At 42.7% G+C, this 13,654-nt stretch overlaps 1 protein-coding gene across 1 annotated transcript; it reads left to right on the plus strand.

Annotated features, from left to right (window-relative positions):
• Positions 1-518: 518 nt before the first annotated feature.
• LOC115202289 (dnaJ homolog subfamily B member 14) lies at positions 519-13,526 on the plus strand. Its single transcript, XM_029766352.1, has 8 exons — positions 519-746; positions 3,266-3,449; positions 9,525-9,670; positions 10,518-10,706; positions 10,898-10,983; positions 11,447-11,556; positions 11,977-12,149; positions 12,574-13,526. Exons 1-8 carry the CDS (start codon positions 614-616, stop codon positions 12,696-12,698), a joined length of 1,146 nt encoding a protein of 381 aa, XP_029622212.1. The 5' UTR covers positions 519-613; the 3' UTR covers positions 12,699-13,526.
• The last annotated feature ends 128 nt before the right edge of the window (positions 13,527-13,654 follow it).

Consider the following 13,654-nt stretch of genomic DNA (forward strand, 5'->3'; position numbering starts at 1 on the left):
AAATAAATGTTTACCTGGCTGGATTATTAGATGGCACAGAATTTATTTTTGCATAGACCCAATTGACACGCCCACTTTGTTTCTGCAGGGAAGATTAACCCTCTTTAAATAATTATTTAGATAATTATTTTGTAATTTATCTGCAACAACAAAAAATTTGAGATCAAAAAGCAGTAGCAACACCAGGATCCACAGGGCCAAGGTGTCCACATGGAAAAAAGCAGCAGCGGACATTTCTGAACTCTTAACCAACGCACCTTTACATTCATGAGAGTATCAATAATTTGTCACTTTTTCTGAGGCTATATGATGTATTGTTCAGTAGATTTACTATGTAACATTCATTTTACTTGTTTTTATCTCATGATTTATTTGATATGCTATCAGATTGCCGGGGGGGTTACAAAAAAATATGTAAATGTGTTGTATGAATACTATGAATTTAAATAACTTGATGTAAATAACCAAACCTGTAGTTGTATTTAAATCAAGGAGCCAAATAAACGGCTCTTTCACCGATGCGATTCGGTTCCCGACGTTCACCAAAAAGATCCGTTCGTTCGTGAACTACCCATCACTACTGTCATCTGAGAGCCGGGGGGGAGGAAGAAAGATGGAAGGGAACAGAGACGAAGCAGAAAAATGTATAAATATAGCCACTAAAGCTCTTGAAGCAGGAGACAAAGACAAGGCGGTGAAATTCTTAAACAAAGCAGAGAAGCTCTATCCAACCTACAAAGCGAAAGGTAAATATCTACGTTACCATATTTCAGTTCATTAGCCACGTTAGCTAGCCCGTTACACATTAAACACCGATTTAAAATACGATTTGGCAACTTACCTTGGAATATTGTTACTTGCAGTGCACGGATAATACGTAAATGAATAAATTATGAAATGGTTAAGTAACGTCATTAACGCTTTAAACTGCTCAGGGCAAAAGAAGAAGTGACGTTTCTTTAAATTGCTAACTAGCATGCTAACAGTATGTATACTATGTCGCTAACCAGTTGACGTTAGCCATTTCTTAGCCCATTTTGTTGATTTAAGGTTGACACCATCCACTGTTAAATGTCTCAATTGACAAGCTGTTTCATTTTATAGTTCTGTTTTGGCTCAGTGACGAATGTGGACTGGCTATGCTAACTAGCCAATTGGCAAAGCTATTGCCAACTATAATTTACAAACTTTAGCTAGCCTATATGAGCTAGCTAAATGTTGGATTGCCAACAAGTTCAGTTTTGTATTATGTGGTCAGTGGAACCAAGTTCCCAGTCTGGGATGTTCTCCCCACATGTATGGTCTTTCTCTTTCGCAATAACAAGGTCAACTGACTAAGCAAGTGATGCCTATGCACCAGTAAATTAGCCAGCTAGGGCTTGTCTCCAGTGTCCTCATGACAGAAGTGTAATTTTTAAATTGGTATCAATGTAGGCCTGATACTAGCTTAGTAAGGGACTTGGCTAACCAGCCGGACACAAGCCATGACTGACTGTGGTTATATTGATGCATGATGGTGATCCAGCAGCTACCTCGGGCCATAATCAATTGATCTGCTTATTGCTCTCAGCCGCCGTGATGTTTTGTAATTCATTGCTTGTCTGTTGAAAAGTGTTTTTGTCTGTAATCAAACACTTACGTTTGAGTGAATCGTGTGCTTGCAATAGGCTGCTTGCATTATGGTCAATTGTGATTGGTAGCTGGCAGGCTGCACATTTTAAAAGCTTCTGAAATTGTCAATACTAGTATGTCAGGCAGAAGGAGACATATTTACCTTGTTATGAAGGTAATTTGCAATTTCCACAGCAGCCATATATAATAGAACACATTAGATTAGCTGAACAGTTGGCTATGTGACAGTTGACCGCAATTATTCCTCATGTTGGCTTAACTCTCACATCATGCAGTTAAACATGACCATTTACGTTCACTAGGCACATTTAGTTGTAGTGAATACTCAAGGTTTGGTTAAATTGTGGTATTTATAATGGTCACCAAGGAGATGGCTATAGCAGCCTATTCACCTCACTCAAATCAATGTTTATTTGGTCATGTCCATTGGATACAGCAGGTACAAACAGTACAGTGAAATGCTTACTTGCAAGCTCTTCCTCACCAATGCCTTATTCAATATCAAAAATGGAAAGAAATAGAAAAGTGGCTGTCTCACATTCTCAGCAGAAGTTCTGTTTTTGGGAAATGGAGGTAATGTGGCTCTTGCAGGATGAGGTAAGGGGGTTTGTAGGGATTCCATTGAGTGCAGAGGAGGTAACGTGGCTCATGCAGGACGAGGTTAGCGAGATGAACAGGCTTGTCCACCTCAATCCCTTAATTGAATGATTGACCCAGAGCTGAGGGAATAATGGTAGAGCATTAGCCAGGGCAAAGCTGGGGCCACGGTAAGGTCTGATAGGGCAGTGGGCCAGGGAGAACCAAATCATCATCATTCACCTTTTTTAAATTTCAGTTTTTATTTATTTTATTAAATCGCATCAAGAAAGAATAGTTGGATTCTGAGGATTCAAGAAGATTGCATCTTGAAGAAAAACAGCCACCCTCTTCAGTTCAGTGTCATGCAATAATACATTTACTACTTCAACCATTAAGATGACTATCTTTCCTGACATGTCAGTGTTCTCACTCTGGTGTGTCTATCCAACATAGTGTTCAGTTACCTGTGTAAACCTTCACATGAATTGCAGAGCTATATTGCACAGTCTGGGTGCTGCCAGAGAGAACAGCGATGCACTGGGCAGTATACTCAGGCTGTTGCTTAGGCTGCTGCTGCAGTGGTCATGGGTAGACTGACACAAAGAGCTGCTTTGTGTCATTGGAAAAGCTTAGCACATTCTCATTGAGCAACCAGAGCTGGATATATTCGCCTGCGGCTCTCGTGGAAGCATGACCAGATCTCCACTACAGCTCGTCTATGGAAGCCAACTGGATGCTGGGAACAATGTAACCTTAGTTTCTGTGTGTGAACCGCTGATGTTCCCTTGCATGGTGGTCTAACTTTCAAGAGCCTAGTGTTTCACCCTGTAAGATTGAGTGCCAGTTTCCCGGAACCAGATTAAGGCTAGTCCTTGACTAAAAAAACACTTTCGATTGAAAATGAGAATGCTTTTTAGTCGAGGACCCGTCTTAATCTGGTTCTGTGAAATTTGTCCCTATGAGTTCTTTGAAGTGCTTAGCTTTCTCTCTTTCTGAATGTGCCACGTCATGCTTTGTTCTGTCTTCTCCCTCTCATCTCTCTCTTCCCTCCTAGCCTTGTTGGACACCTTGACGAGGAACGGCAGCTCTGCGGGTAATGGCGCGCACTGCAGACAGCGTACTACAGACAGCTCCTCAGAGAGCACCAAGGCCTGGGCTGGTGGGCAGGACCAGGAGGCCGGAGGGGGCGAGCCCAGCACCAAGGGCTTCACCAAGGACCAGGTGGAGGGAGTGCAGAGGTGAGCAGAAGGCTTTTGACTTCTTTTCCACTTGATTGCTCACTCCCGTAAACTGTTTGGGATTGGCTATCTGTTTGTAAAATCTCTGTTCCGCTCTCTTGTCCTCCGCCCTCCCTGACGGCCGTATGGTACGGTCCTCTGTCCCACTTCTCATGTGTGCAGCAGGCAGGCCTGTGTGTGTAGTTGTGTTGCTTCACTCTGGTGCATTCTCATGTGGCGATTAGGGAGGGAGGGCCACTTTCAGCCTGGTTGGGGTTGTGGGTATCACTCGACCCTGAGGTTTTGTAATCAATGGGAATTTAGGAGACTGACACGTGGGTTTTCTTTTTCGTTTGGCTACCTTTTAAGGTGAGGAAATGGTGGATTGTAAATTCCCTTACTCACCTGAATTTCCTGTTGCATGCATGTAAAATAGATCATAAGTTACATTTTTTATATCCTGATGGTGGTTCTTCCCACAACAGGAAATTGATAATGATCTGTCACGTGAGCATGCTCTAACACAAGCCAGATGTATTTTAGATGAAACTTAAAGTATATCCTTCGCACCAAAAATAACTAACCCACTTACTCGGTGTCATTCTGTCTCAATCGAGGGACCATTAGTCAATGCTTTATGCTTGACATTCTGACAGTAGCTAACCCTTACTAGCCTAATCCCCTAGTCTTTTACCATGGTAAGACCCCCATGCCTTACGCCTGGGCTCTGAAATCCATGTCCTCTCAAACCCTTTTACTAGCCTGTGGATCAGGAGTCTCCAACCTTTTATAGCATGAAAAAAAATCAACATCGCAAGGTGCATTTTATTTTCTAGCTATCAAATGGGCACATTCTTCTCTCCCCTGCAACTCTTCCCAGGTCCTTAGTGTACAAGAGAAAGTTGTCTTCCATGTTTTCTGTCAATATATCTGGTAAAATAATTAAGCAATAAGGGCCGAGGGGGTGTGGTATATGGCCAATATACCACGGCTAAGGGCTGTTCTTAGCACGACGCAACGTGGAGTGCCTGGACACAGCCCTTAGCCGTGGTATATTGGCCATATACCACAAACCCCCAAAGTGCCTTATTGCTATTATAAACTGGTTACCAACGTAATTATAACAGTAAAAATTAATGTTTTTGTATACTTTCTGATATACCACGGCTTTCAGTCAATCAGCATTCAGGGCTCAAACCACCCAGTTTATAATGGTTAATAAACAACTGGTTAATAAACTGGTTAATAAACAACTTATAAAATCAGCGATTTCGGCCCCAAAATATGTTGACCATTTTCCCCAAATTATGTTCTGTTAAATTTTTCACTTTTAAAATGACTATTGTTCATAGAGAACCAACGGAATGGGATGTTCTGAGTCCATGTCAATGCTTAAATCACATCACAAGACAATTAAAACAATGATCATTGTAGTTGCGTGTCTGGGCCTTTAATTATGCATCTAGTGATTGAGGAATATGATGTGCCGGTCTAGCGATGGTTCTGTACTGCTCATTTCATGGCAAAGTTTGGAAATGACAAATAATAGATACAAATGATATACTTACTCATTATATACTTTTGATTTGAACGTGTAGATGGGTAGCCTAGCCTACAAAACTAAAACTCATTCATTTATGGATCAAGCCATACCAGATTCTGAACTTTGCAGTTAACATTTAAGTGAAGGTTTTGGGGACAGTATTCATGGCAACCCACAAGACAGTTATGACATCAACTGGCTACACACGGAGTGATAAACGCACACACCACACAGGCAATATTGCTGGAAATTAATGGGCAGATATTGTCTTCTTTTTTTTTTTTTTAAATAGTGGATAATCAGTAGTGCCAATAGTGGATATTCAGGGGTGGGATAATGTTGCGTTGATTAGATAGTAGCTGGGAGTTTACGGTGTCTGATACTTGCGAGATTTGTTTGACAGTTTGCGGTGGAACACGTGAAAATTGCATGTACTTTCAGAATTGTTTGGCGAGTTACTCGTAGGTGGGCTGCGAGCTACTGGTAGGTAGCCCACTATAGACCTGTTGGAGACCCCTGCTGTGGATTATGTAAAGTCAAGTGATGTCAAACAATCCATGGTGTCCAGATGACCATCCTGGTTTAAAGCCGTGGTATTCAAAGTCTGGGTCAGTGTAGTCGCCCAAAATAAACTTTTTATTTGATTTTTTTCTACGGGGGACTAACAATTAAGAGTACAGATTATTGGATGGGACAATATACAAATGTTGCTGAGAATCATTTGAAAAATACAATTTTACTGAGTAAATGTACGTATTGGGTTCTTTTCATTTTTGATAAGAGATGAGAAGGCTATGAATTGAAGGTTATTTGTTGATGTAAAAATGAGTTTTTCCAGATTTTAAGGCTGTCGTTAGATTTGTGGGGGGGGCTTGAGAAATGTTAAGATAGGCTATGGTTTAAATGCCAGGATGTTATACTCATTTCGGCTCATCAAGTAGCATTCGATGCACACTTTTCCACTATACATTGGAAGAGGTGGGCAGCAAGTGATTGGCTACTTGAAGAGAACTAGGGCCTAACAAAGCTACTTAATTGGGAAGATGCTAAATAGCGAAGCTTCTGCGTGGTGTTCAAATGTAGGCTAAGTAGTGTTTGTCTTCCTTAAAATGATCACGAGTATTGCATCATAGGCTACATCTTTGAAAACGGAAGTGTTTTTTTCTTTTTGAGGGAGGGGGTGGAATTTCTGTCTTCTCAGTTTCTTGTTCTCTTGGCCATCGTCAGCGCTTTTTAAACTAAATAATGAACCATCTTTTGGTTTGTCGGTGTGTCTGCACTAGGGACTCAGGATGTGGCTGTGTTATTGTCATCTTAATCAGGCCTTTTGATTTGAACATAGATAAGTAGCCTAGCCTACAAAACTACAACTATTTAATTTATGGATCAAGCCTTAGAAGCCATTCTGATCTTGTTCCCAATGATCAGTGCTTTAGCTTATGTTGCTGTCCAGCGGTTCTGAATTTGCGATACACAACATTTTTTTTCTGTTTTTTTTTCTTCTGTTCAATAGTCTTGATTTGAACATTTTGAGTTCTTGTGTGTGTACTATGCTATTTAATTTATATATGCTACAGCACTTTGATTTCACTAAAATATTTTGAAATTGAACCGAATGATCGGTTTGTGTCTTCAGTCCTTTTTAAATGAGAGATGGCTATATCATATGTCAAACTCATTCCATGGAGGGTCGAGTGACAGGGTTTTCGCTTCTCCCTTTTACTTGATTAATTAATGTCACTGATTAGTAAGGAACTCCCCTCACCTGGTTGTCCAGGTCTTAATTCAACAGAAAAAACAAAAACCAGCAGACACTAGGCTATAAATGGAATGGGTTATACACCACTGGGCTATATGGTCTACTGTGGTATAGGTTGAATGTGATAGGCCTACTGAGGCTGGTTATAGAGAGACTATAACTCCAATCCTGATTAGAGAAATGAATCAAATTGGAAATGAGCTATTATCAGGCTGGTTAATGTGATGCATTTCTGTTGAATTTGGAAAAATCGACCCGCATGCAACCCCACCCTCTCGGCCAATCAGTAGCCGCTACTGTGTTGCGGCCGTGGCACACTGCACACTTTTTACTGAACGGTACGTGCTAAATAGTATGTAGTTAGCTAGTATGGGTCTTTGGACACTGATTGTTGTTGGACCCTGAGTCATACCAACCGTGGTAGATTCCGTGGGGGGGGGTGTTCTAGAATGATCTCCCTTGAGTTTTTGTTTAACACCTTTCTATGTTACTGTTGCATCGCTGCTGTCCCCATAGGCCAGGGTAGGTGGCTGGGAGCTCCGAGCGACTGATGTCCCTGGTGAACAGAAGTGCTGCTAATAATGGGCAGAGTGTAGCCTAGGCCTCCACCACCTTCCCCTAGCGAGGTCGTCTGATGGTAGTTAGATGGTTCTATTGGGCTCCAAGTTTTCTCTAGCATCTTTATGTTTCTTTAATTAACCCTGCAGGTGACCTACAGGATCACTCATAATCCCCCAGTCCAGTGTGTTGTACTCGGAGGGGGGGGGGGGTAAAACTTCTCTACTGTACTATGAGCCAGCCAACAACACACTTATGTAGGGAAGGCTGCTGTTGAAACACTTACTCAGCTCAACATTTTGGAGTTGGGTTTGAAGTTGAAGCCTGCGGAATATTTGCAGTGTTTGCTGAGCTAATGACAGCAGACGGGTTGTCTGTGTATTTGTATGCGAGTCTTTCATGGCAGAGCTGTTTGGGTGGCTTGTTGTGGTCGGCTTTGCGCCATTGGTGGTGTGTGGGGACCGTTAATCAGCTGCTCAATGAGGACACTGCGGTGTTCTACACACCATGCTATCGCTATGGGAACCTCGTACTCGGCAAGGTGCCCATAAGGCCAGTGAGAGAGGGGAAGGGAGAGGGACTGAGAGAGTGAGACAAAAGAGAGCTGTGACACCTCGTTATGGCAACACTCACATGATGTTGGTCAGGCCTACCAAGCACTTAGTCCCATTGTGAAGAGCGTAAGATGGTATGTTTGTTTTCTAAGATGCTGTGTTTATATGTTTAGAGACTAACCTGTCATTTTTGTTAAAACAGGCCTACATGCAACGTAGGGTTTAACCTCAATTAAAAAGTACACAGTGACATCAGCATATATTTGATTATTCTAATTGAATGTTAATGTAACAGTCTGGCAGGTATCTCAGGTGGTTCTCCTTGGAGACTGGAGGCAATCTCTCTTCTGCAGGTCATGCAATCGACTCTGTGTATTGCGTTTGAACTCTCCTGCTCTGTTCTGCCACCAATGTTGATTTGCCCTCTTGTGGTTTCAAATGGTACTCCAGGAGCACAGTTTTCTAAACCCAGAGGCGCAACATTGCGAAACAGACCAGAAGTGAAAATTCTTCACTTGGATGTTAATTTTCTCTAAATCTAAAGGCACAACCTAGATACTTTCCAAACACTAGTACTTGAAACAAAAAATATCCGTTAGAGGGTTTTTGTCTTGCTTTTGGGCCAAATGTGATCTGTGCTACAACCCTCATGATGAATCAGATCTACTGCATTTTAATAAACTAGGTCAATATCTGTTTCCTGGTCATGTGTAACATAGCCCTGATGAATCACTCACTGTAATCTCTCTTCTTAAAGGATAAAGCGGTGTAAGGACTACCAGTACCATTGTAATAAACTCTCCCTCCAGGATAAAGCAGTGTAATAAACTCTCCCTCCAGGATAAAGCAGTGTAAGGACTACCAGTACCATTGTAATAAACTCTCCCTCCAGGATAAAGCAGTGTAAGGACTACTAGTACCATTGTAATAAACTCTCCCTCCAGGATAAAGCAGTGTAAGGACTACCAGTACCATTGTAATAAACTCTCCCTCCAGGATAAAGCAGTGTAAGGACTACTAATACCATTGTAATAAACTCTCCCTCCAGGATAAAGCAGTGTAAGGACTACTAGTACCATTGTAATAAACTCTCCCTCCAGGATAAAGCGGTGTAAGGACTACTAGTACCATTGTAATAAACTCTCCCTCCAGGATAAAGCAGTGTAAGGACTACCAGTACCATTGTAATAAACTCTCCCTCCAGGATAAAGCAGTGTAAGGACTACTAATACCATTGTAATAAACTCTCCCTCCAGGATAAAGCAGTGTAAGGACTACTAGTACCATTGTAATAAACTCTCCCTCCAGGATAAAGCGGTGTAAGGACTACTAGTACCATTGTAATAAACTCTCCCTCCAGGATAAAGCTGTGTAAGGACTACTAGTACCATTGTAATAAACTCTCCCTCCAGGATAAAGCGGTGTAAGGACTACTAGTACCATTGTAATAAACTCTCCCTCCAGGATAAAGCAGTGTAATAAACTCTCCCTCCAGGATAAAGCGGTGTAAGGACTACTAGTACCATTGTAATAAACTCTCCCTCCAGGATAAAGCGGTGTAAGGACTACCAGTACCATTGTAATAAACTCTCCCTCCAGGATAAAGCAGTGTAATAAACTCTCCCTCCAGGATAAAGCGGTGTAAGGACTACCAGTACCATTGTAATAAACTCTCCCTCCAGGATAAAGCGGTGTAAGGATTACTATGAAGTCCTGGGCACCAGTAAGGAGGCCAATGAGGAGGAGCTGAAGAAAGCCTACAGGAAACTAGCACTCAAGTTCCACCCAGACAAAAACCAAGCCCCCGGAGCTACAGAGGCCTTCAAAAGTAAGTTTCACATGCATTGTTTTTGTGTTCGGTGCCAATCACATTTATTTGGCTGTAATGTAGACTACAGGTCTTCCCGGGTCCCGAAATCAGTTACAGGTGGATCCGTGAGAGTCCGGAACCAGAATTCTAAATAATGTCACAGGTCTGGGTTGTATCTGATATGATTGACACAGGACTCGGGTATGTGTAATTTTAACCGACTTGTCCGGAAGGTACAAATCCAAACACGACTGCTGCAGTAGAGGGAGAGAAATTGTATAGTTTATGCTGCTGCTCTTGTTTTCACGAGTGGCGAGTGTAGGTTGTTGGCCAATCATTAGTCATCAGTGGCAATGGGCTACAGCCATCGAGCCTTACTCCATGTGTGGCAAAAGTTAGGAGATATCTAATCAATGGAAGACGGAATTAAAATAACGGCGTTAAAGGAGAAGAATAGGCTACAACAACCAATAGGCAGGCAGGCTGCTACTTATCTGAATAGTTTGTAACTGTAAGATCAGGAAGCGTATGCACTGCAGCCTCAGCCTAGCTTCTCCCGGTTTGATGCAGTCAAGACAGGCACTACGTACTCGTGTTTGATGATAAATAACCGAGCTATGGCAGCTGTTAGTCTACTATAGCGCCAGTCAGCTTGGTTGGTTGCTGTCTCTCCCTACCTCTCCCGCCTGCTAGAACGGTCTCACTCACTCGGCTCTGGTTGATAAAGTAGCTTTAAAAAAATGACTTCTTCTGCTTCCCTCACCGTTTGCAGATCAGTGTAAAATGGGCATCGGATCCGAGCCAATGTCTCCTTTTTCGCTCACGTAATGTCACACTTATTGACACGAGTGTGTGGTTCTAACAGAGATCGGCAACGCCTACGCCGTGCTTAGCAACCCAGACAAGAGAAAACAGTATGACCTCACGGGGGCGGAGGAGCCTTCCAGCCCTGGCCACGCCCACAGCCAAGGGTTTGACTTCCACCGGGGCTTCGAGGCCGACATCACTCCCGAGGACCTCTTCAACATGTTCTTCGGAGGAGGATTCCCCTCTTGTAAGAGACACGCATACATTTTGAAGTTCATTTCATCAAGTGGTTTCAGTTTGTCTCAATGTTTAATAAACAAGTCTTAATTCATTACATCAATTAAATACAATTGTCTTGCTCAAACATGAATGTTTATAAAATGAGTGTTGTATTGCAAGTCTTCGCCGAGTCACTAACAGGGTACCTCCTCTCCACAGCGGCTGCCCACACGTTCACCAACGGCAGGACGCGATACAGCCAGCAGACGGACCAGAGACGGGAGAGAGCAGAGGAGAGGGGAGAGGTATGCATGTCTGGCATCTACACTGCCAGATGTATACTGTGACTGTCAATATAATACCTAGTGAGTCTGGGATAACTTCAGGCCAGACTTCCCTAGCAGACCCCCCTCTACAAGCTATGGGAGTCTCGGCAGTGTATTGCAGGCTCTGTTTTTAGTGAAGGACACAGCTGTACCAGCCTTGACTGGGATGAGCTCTAGTTAATTTCGGTGTGCTGCATAGTAAAGCAGGAAAAGTGCAAAGTCACTAACAGGACAGTACATGTCTTAACATATTAAATAGTAATATATGCCATTTAGCTGACTCTTTTGTCCCAAGCAGCTTATTCATTTGTGCATATATTTTACCTATGGGTGGTCCCGGGAATCAAACGACTTATCCTGACGTTGCAAGCGCTATGCTCTACCACCTGAGCTGCAGGACAAAATAGTGTATGTTTAGTGATTTTTGTAATCTGTTGTCCAGGGAGGGTTCTCCATGTTTATCCAGCTGATACCCATCGTTGTACTGATCCTGGTGTCCATCTTGAGCCAACTGATGGTGTCTACTCCCCCCTACAGCCTCTACTCCAGACTGTACGTGTACACACACACACACACACACACACACACACACTGGGGTCGTGCTCAGTATGGCGCACTGTTTTGCAACAGAAAATGAAAATCTGTGTTCCTATTGGATACATCATGCATTTAGGTGGTACCACTCTGTTTCAAAACGTTTTCTCCCACCTGAACACGACCCAGGCCTATTATTCTGTACCTCTGCTCCACATGCTCGGTGTTGAAAAATACTGTCAAATGGTGACATGGTAGGTGTATGTAACGGACACACCTACCAGTAAAGTACTGACGCATTTATTGTGTGCGTTTGATCATTCCCATTGCCGCCTCTCTTCACCTGGTATAAAGATAGGATGCATACAAAGAGCTGTAGATCTAGCTGTTCTCAGAACAGCCATATGTAACCTGATGCCTGTCCTCCGTCCTCTCCAGGTCCACGGGGCAGACGGTTAAACGGCAGACGGAGAACCTGCATGTAGATTACTACGTCAACAGAGACTTCAAGACAGAGTACAAGGGCTCCAATCTGCAGAAGATCGAGAAGAACGTGGAGGAGGACTACGTGTCTTATGTCAGAAACAACTGCTGGAAGGAGAGGCAGACGAGTAGGTGTCCATCATGTCTCTATTAGTTGTTCGTACCGTTTCTGTACCATACCAGGTATTACCAGAAGTATTAAAACAATTTAGGCAACAGGGATCTTGATCCAGGAGGAGATTGAATGTCTCTGCTGTAATCTAGCCACGTAGCTAGCAAGTTAGAAAACCAAATGCATAGCTGGAGCTCTGAGCTGGATATAATTTGACACAGATTTCTTATAGTTATAAGCAGTGGCGTAGCATGTAGCTCCTGCAGGGTATAATTACAGTGAGGACTTCAATCAAATTAGCCCCATGTGAAGCAATACAAGTACCCCTACAAATACGCATTCATTTCCTTCTATTTTGTGACGAAAGCATTCCCTCGAAGTAGCTTAGTGTGACATGGTTGATAGTGACTGACTCTTCTGTTCATCTCCCCCTTTCTCAGAAACGGACTTGCTCTACGCTGCTAAGGTCTACAGGGACGACCGCCTGCGTAAGAAGGCTGAGCTGATGACCATGGATAACTGCAAGGAGCTGGACAGACTAAATGACCTGTTCAGGGGGGGCTGAGCCCGCCTGACGCCGCAGGCTCCCACAGGACGCTTTTAGAAGAGATACATATATATATATATATATGTGTAAATGTTTATTTTTTTTTTAAGGAAAAACCATGGAGATTAAAAGGAGGAAAAATATAAAAATGATTAGCCTTACTGTTGAAGTTGTAAGTTGTCCCTATCCCTCCCCCAGTAGCCATCTTTCCATCCTCCTCACCACCCCCTCCTCCCTGGGAACTGCCTTGCTGCATCTCAATGAACCAACTGAAGAATAGACCAACCTCTTTCTCTTCTATCTTTGCTTGTCCCTTTTTGTGTTTTTTGGAAATAAGAACCCACTCTGGGAATGAACACTGACTGTAAAAGCAGAAGGCATTGTGGTGGTGCCTCTTGAGTATTGAAGCGCCAAGCATTCTGCTGTAACGAGCAAATCGCAATCTTCTTCACTCTAGATAACTACTTCACCTGCTTGACTTAAAACAAGACTTTTAGGCTCATCTGGAGATGCTGCCCTCCTTCCAATCCATACATTAGCAGTGCTAGTATTGTGAGGAACCCAGAGAATGCTTCCTAGCTACCACGGTGGAACCTACAGTGGAACCTTGTGTGGAGTTCCATGGACCTTGAAGTTCATTCCACAGATGAAGAAATGGCCACTGTCTCACTTGAACTTTTTTGGCCTGGGAAAAAATGTGAAGTTGGAACCATAATCTTCATCAATTGCTGTACATTTTTCATTTTGAATGTTTGAAAATTTATGGAGTTATTTAAGTATGAAAAACAAGGGTTTTCTTCATTGCTCGATTTAATCATTTGAATAAACAATAAATTATTACCAGAAGCAGTTTTGATTTGTTTCGAGCACAAGAGCTTGTGTGTATGAAGCAGATGGTAGGGCAGGTTAAACACCCTTTTAAAATGTGTTAATAATACTCAGACTGTAGGCCTATTCCCTCCACATAATATTCT

This window comes from Salmo trutta, chromosome 11 (assembly GCF_901001165.1).
Source record: "Salmo trutta chromosome 11, fSalTru1.1, whole genome shotgun sequence".
Lineage (NCBI taxonomy): Eukaryota > Metazoa > Chordata > Actinopteri > Salmoniformes > Salmonidae > Salmo > Salmo trutta.

Coding starts and splice junctions, on each gene's coding strand:
- LOC115202289 (XM_029766352.1), top strand. CDS start 614: ATGGAAGGGAACAGAGACGAAGCAGAAAAATGTATAAATATAGCCACT. Junction 3,450..9,524: donor CAGGTGGAGGGAGTGCAGAG/GTGAGCAGAAGG, acceptor CTCTCCCTCCAG/GATAAAGCGGTGTAAGGATT. Junction 9,671..10,517: donor AGCTACAGAGGCCTTCAAAA/GTAAGTTTCACA, acceptor TGGTTCTAACAG/AGATCGGCAACGCCTACGCC.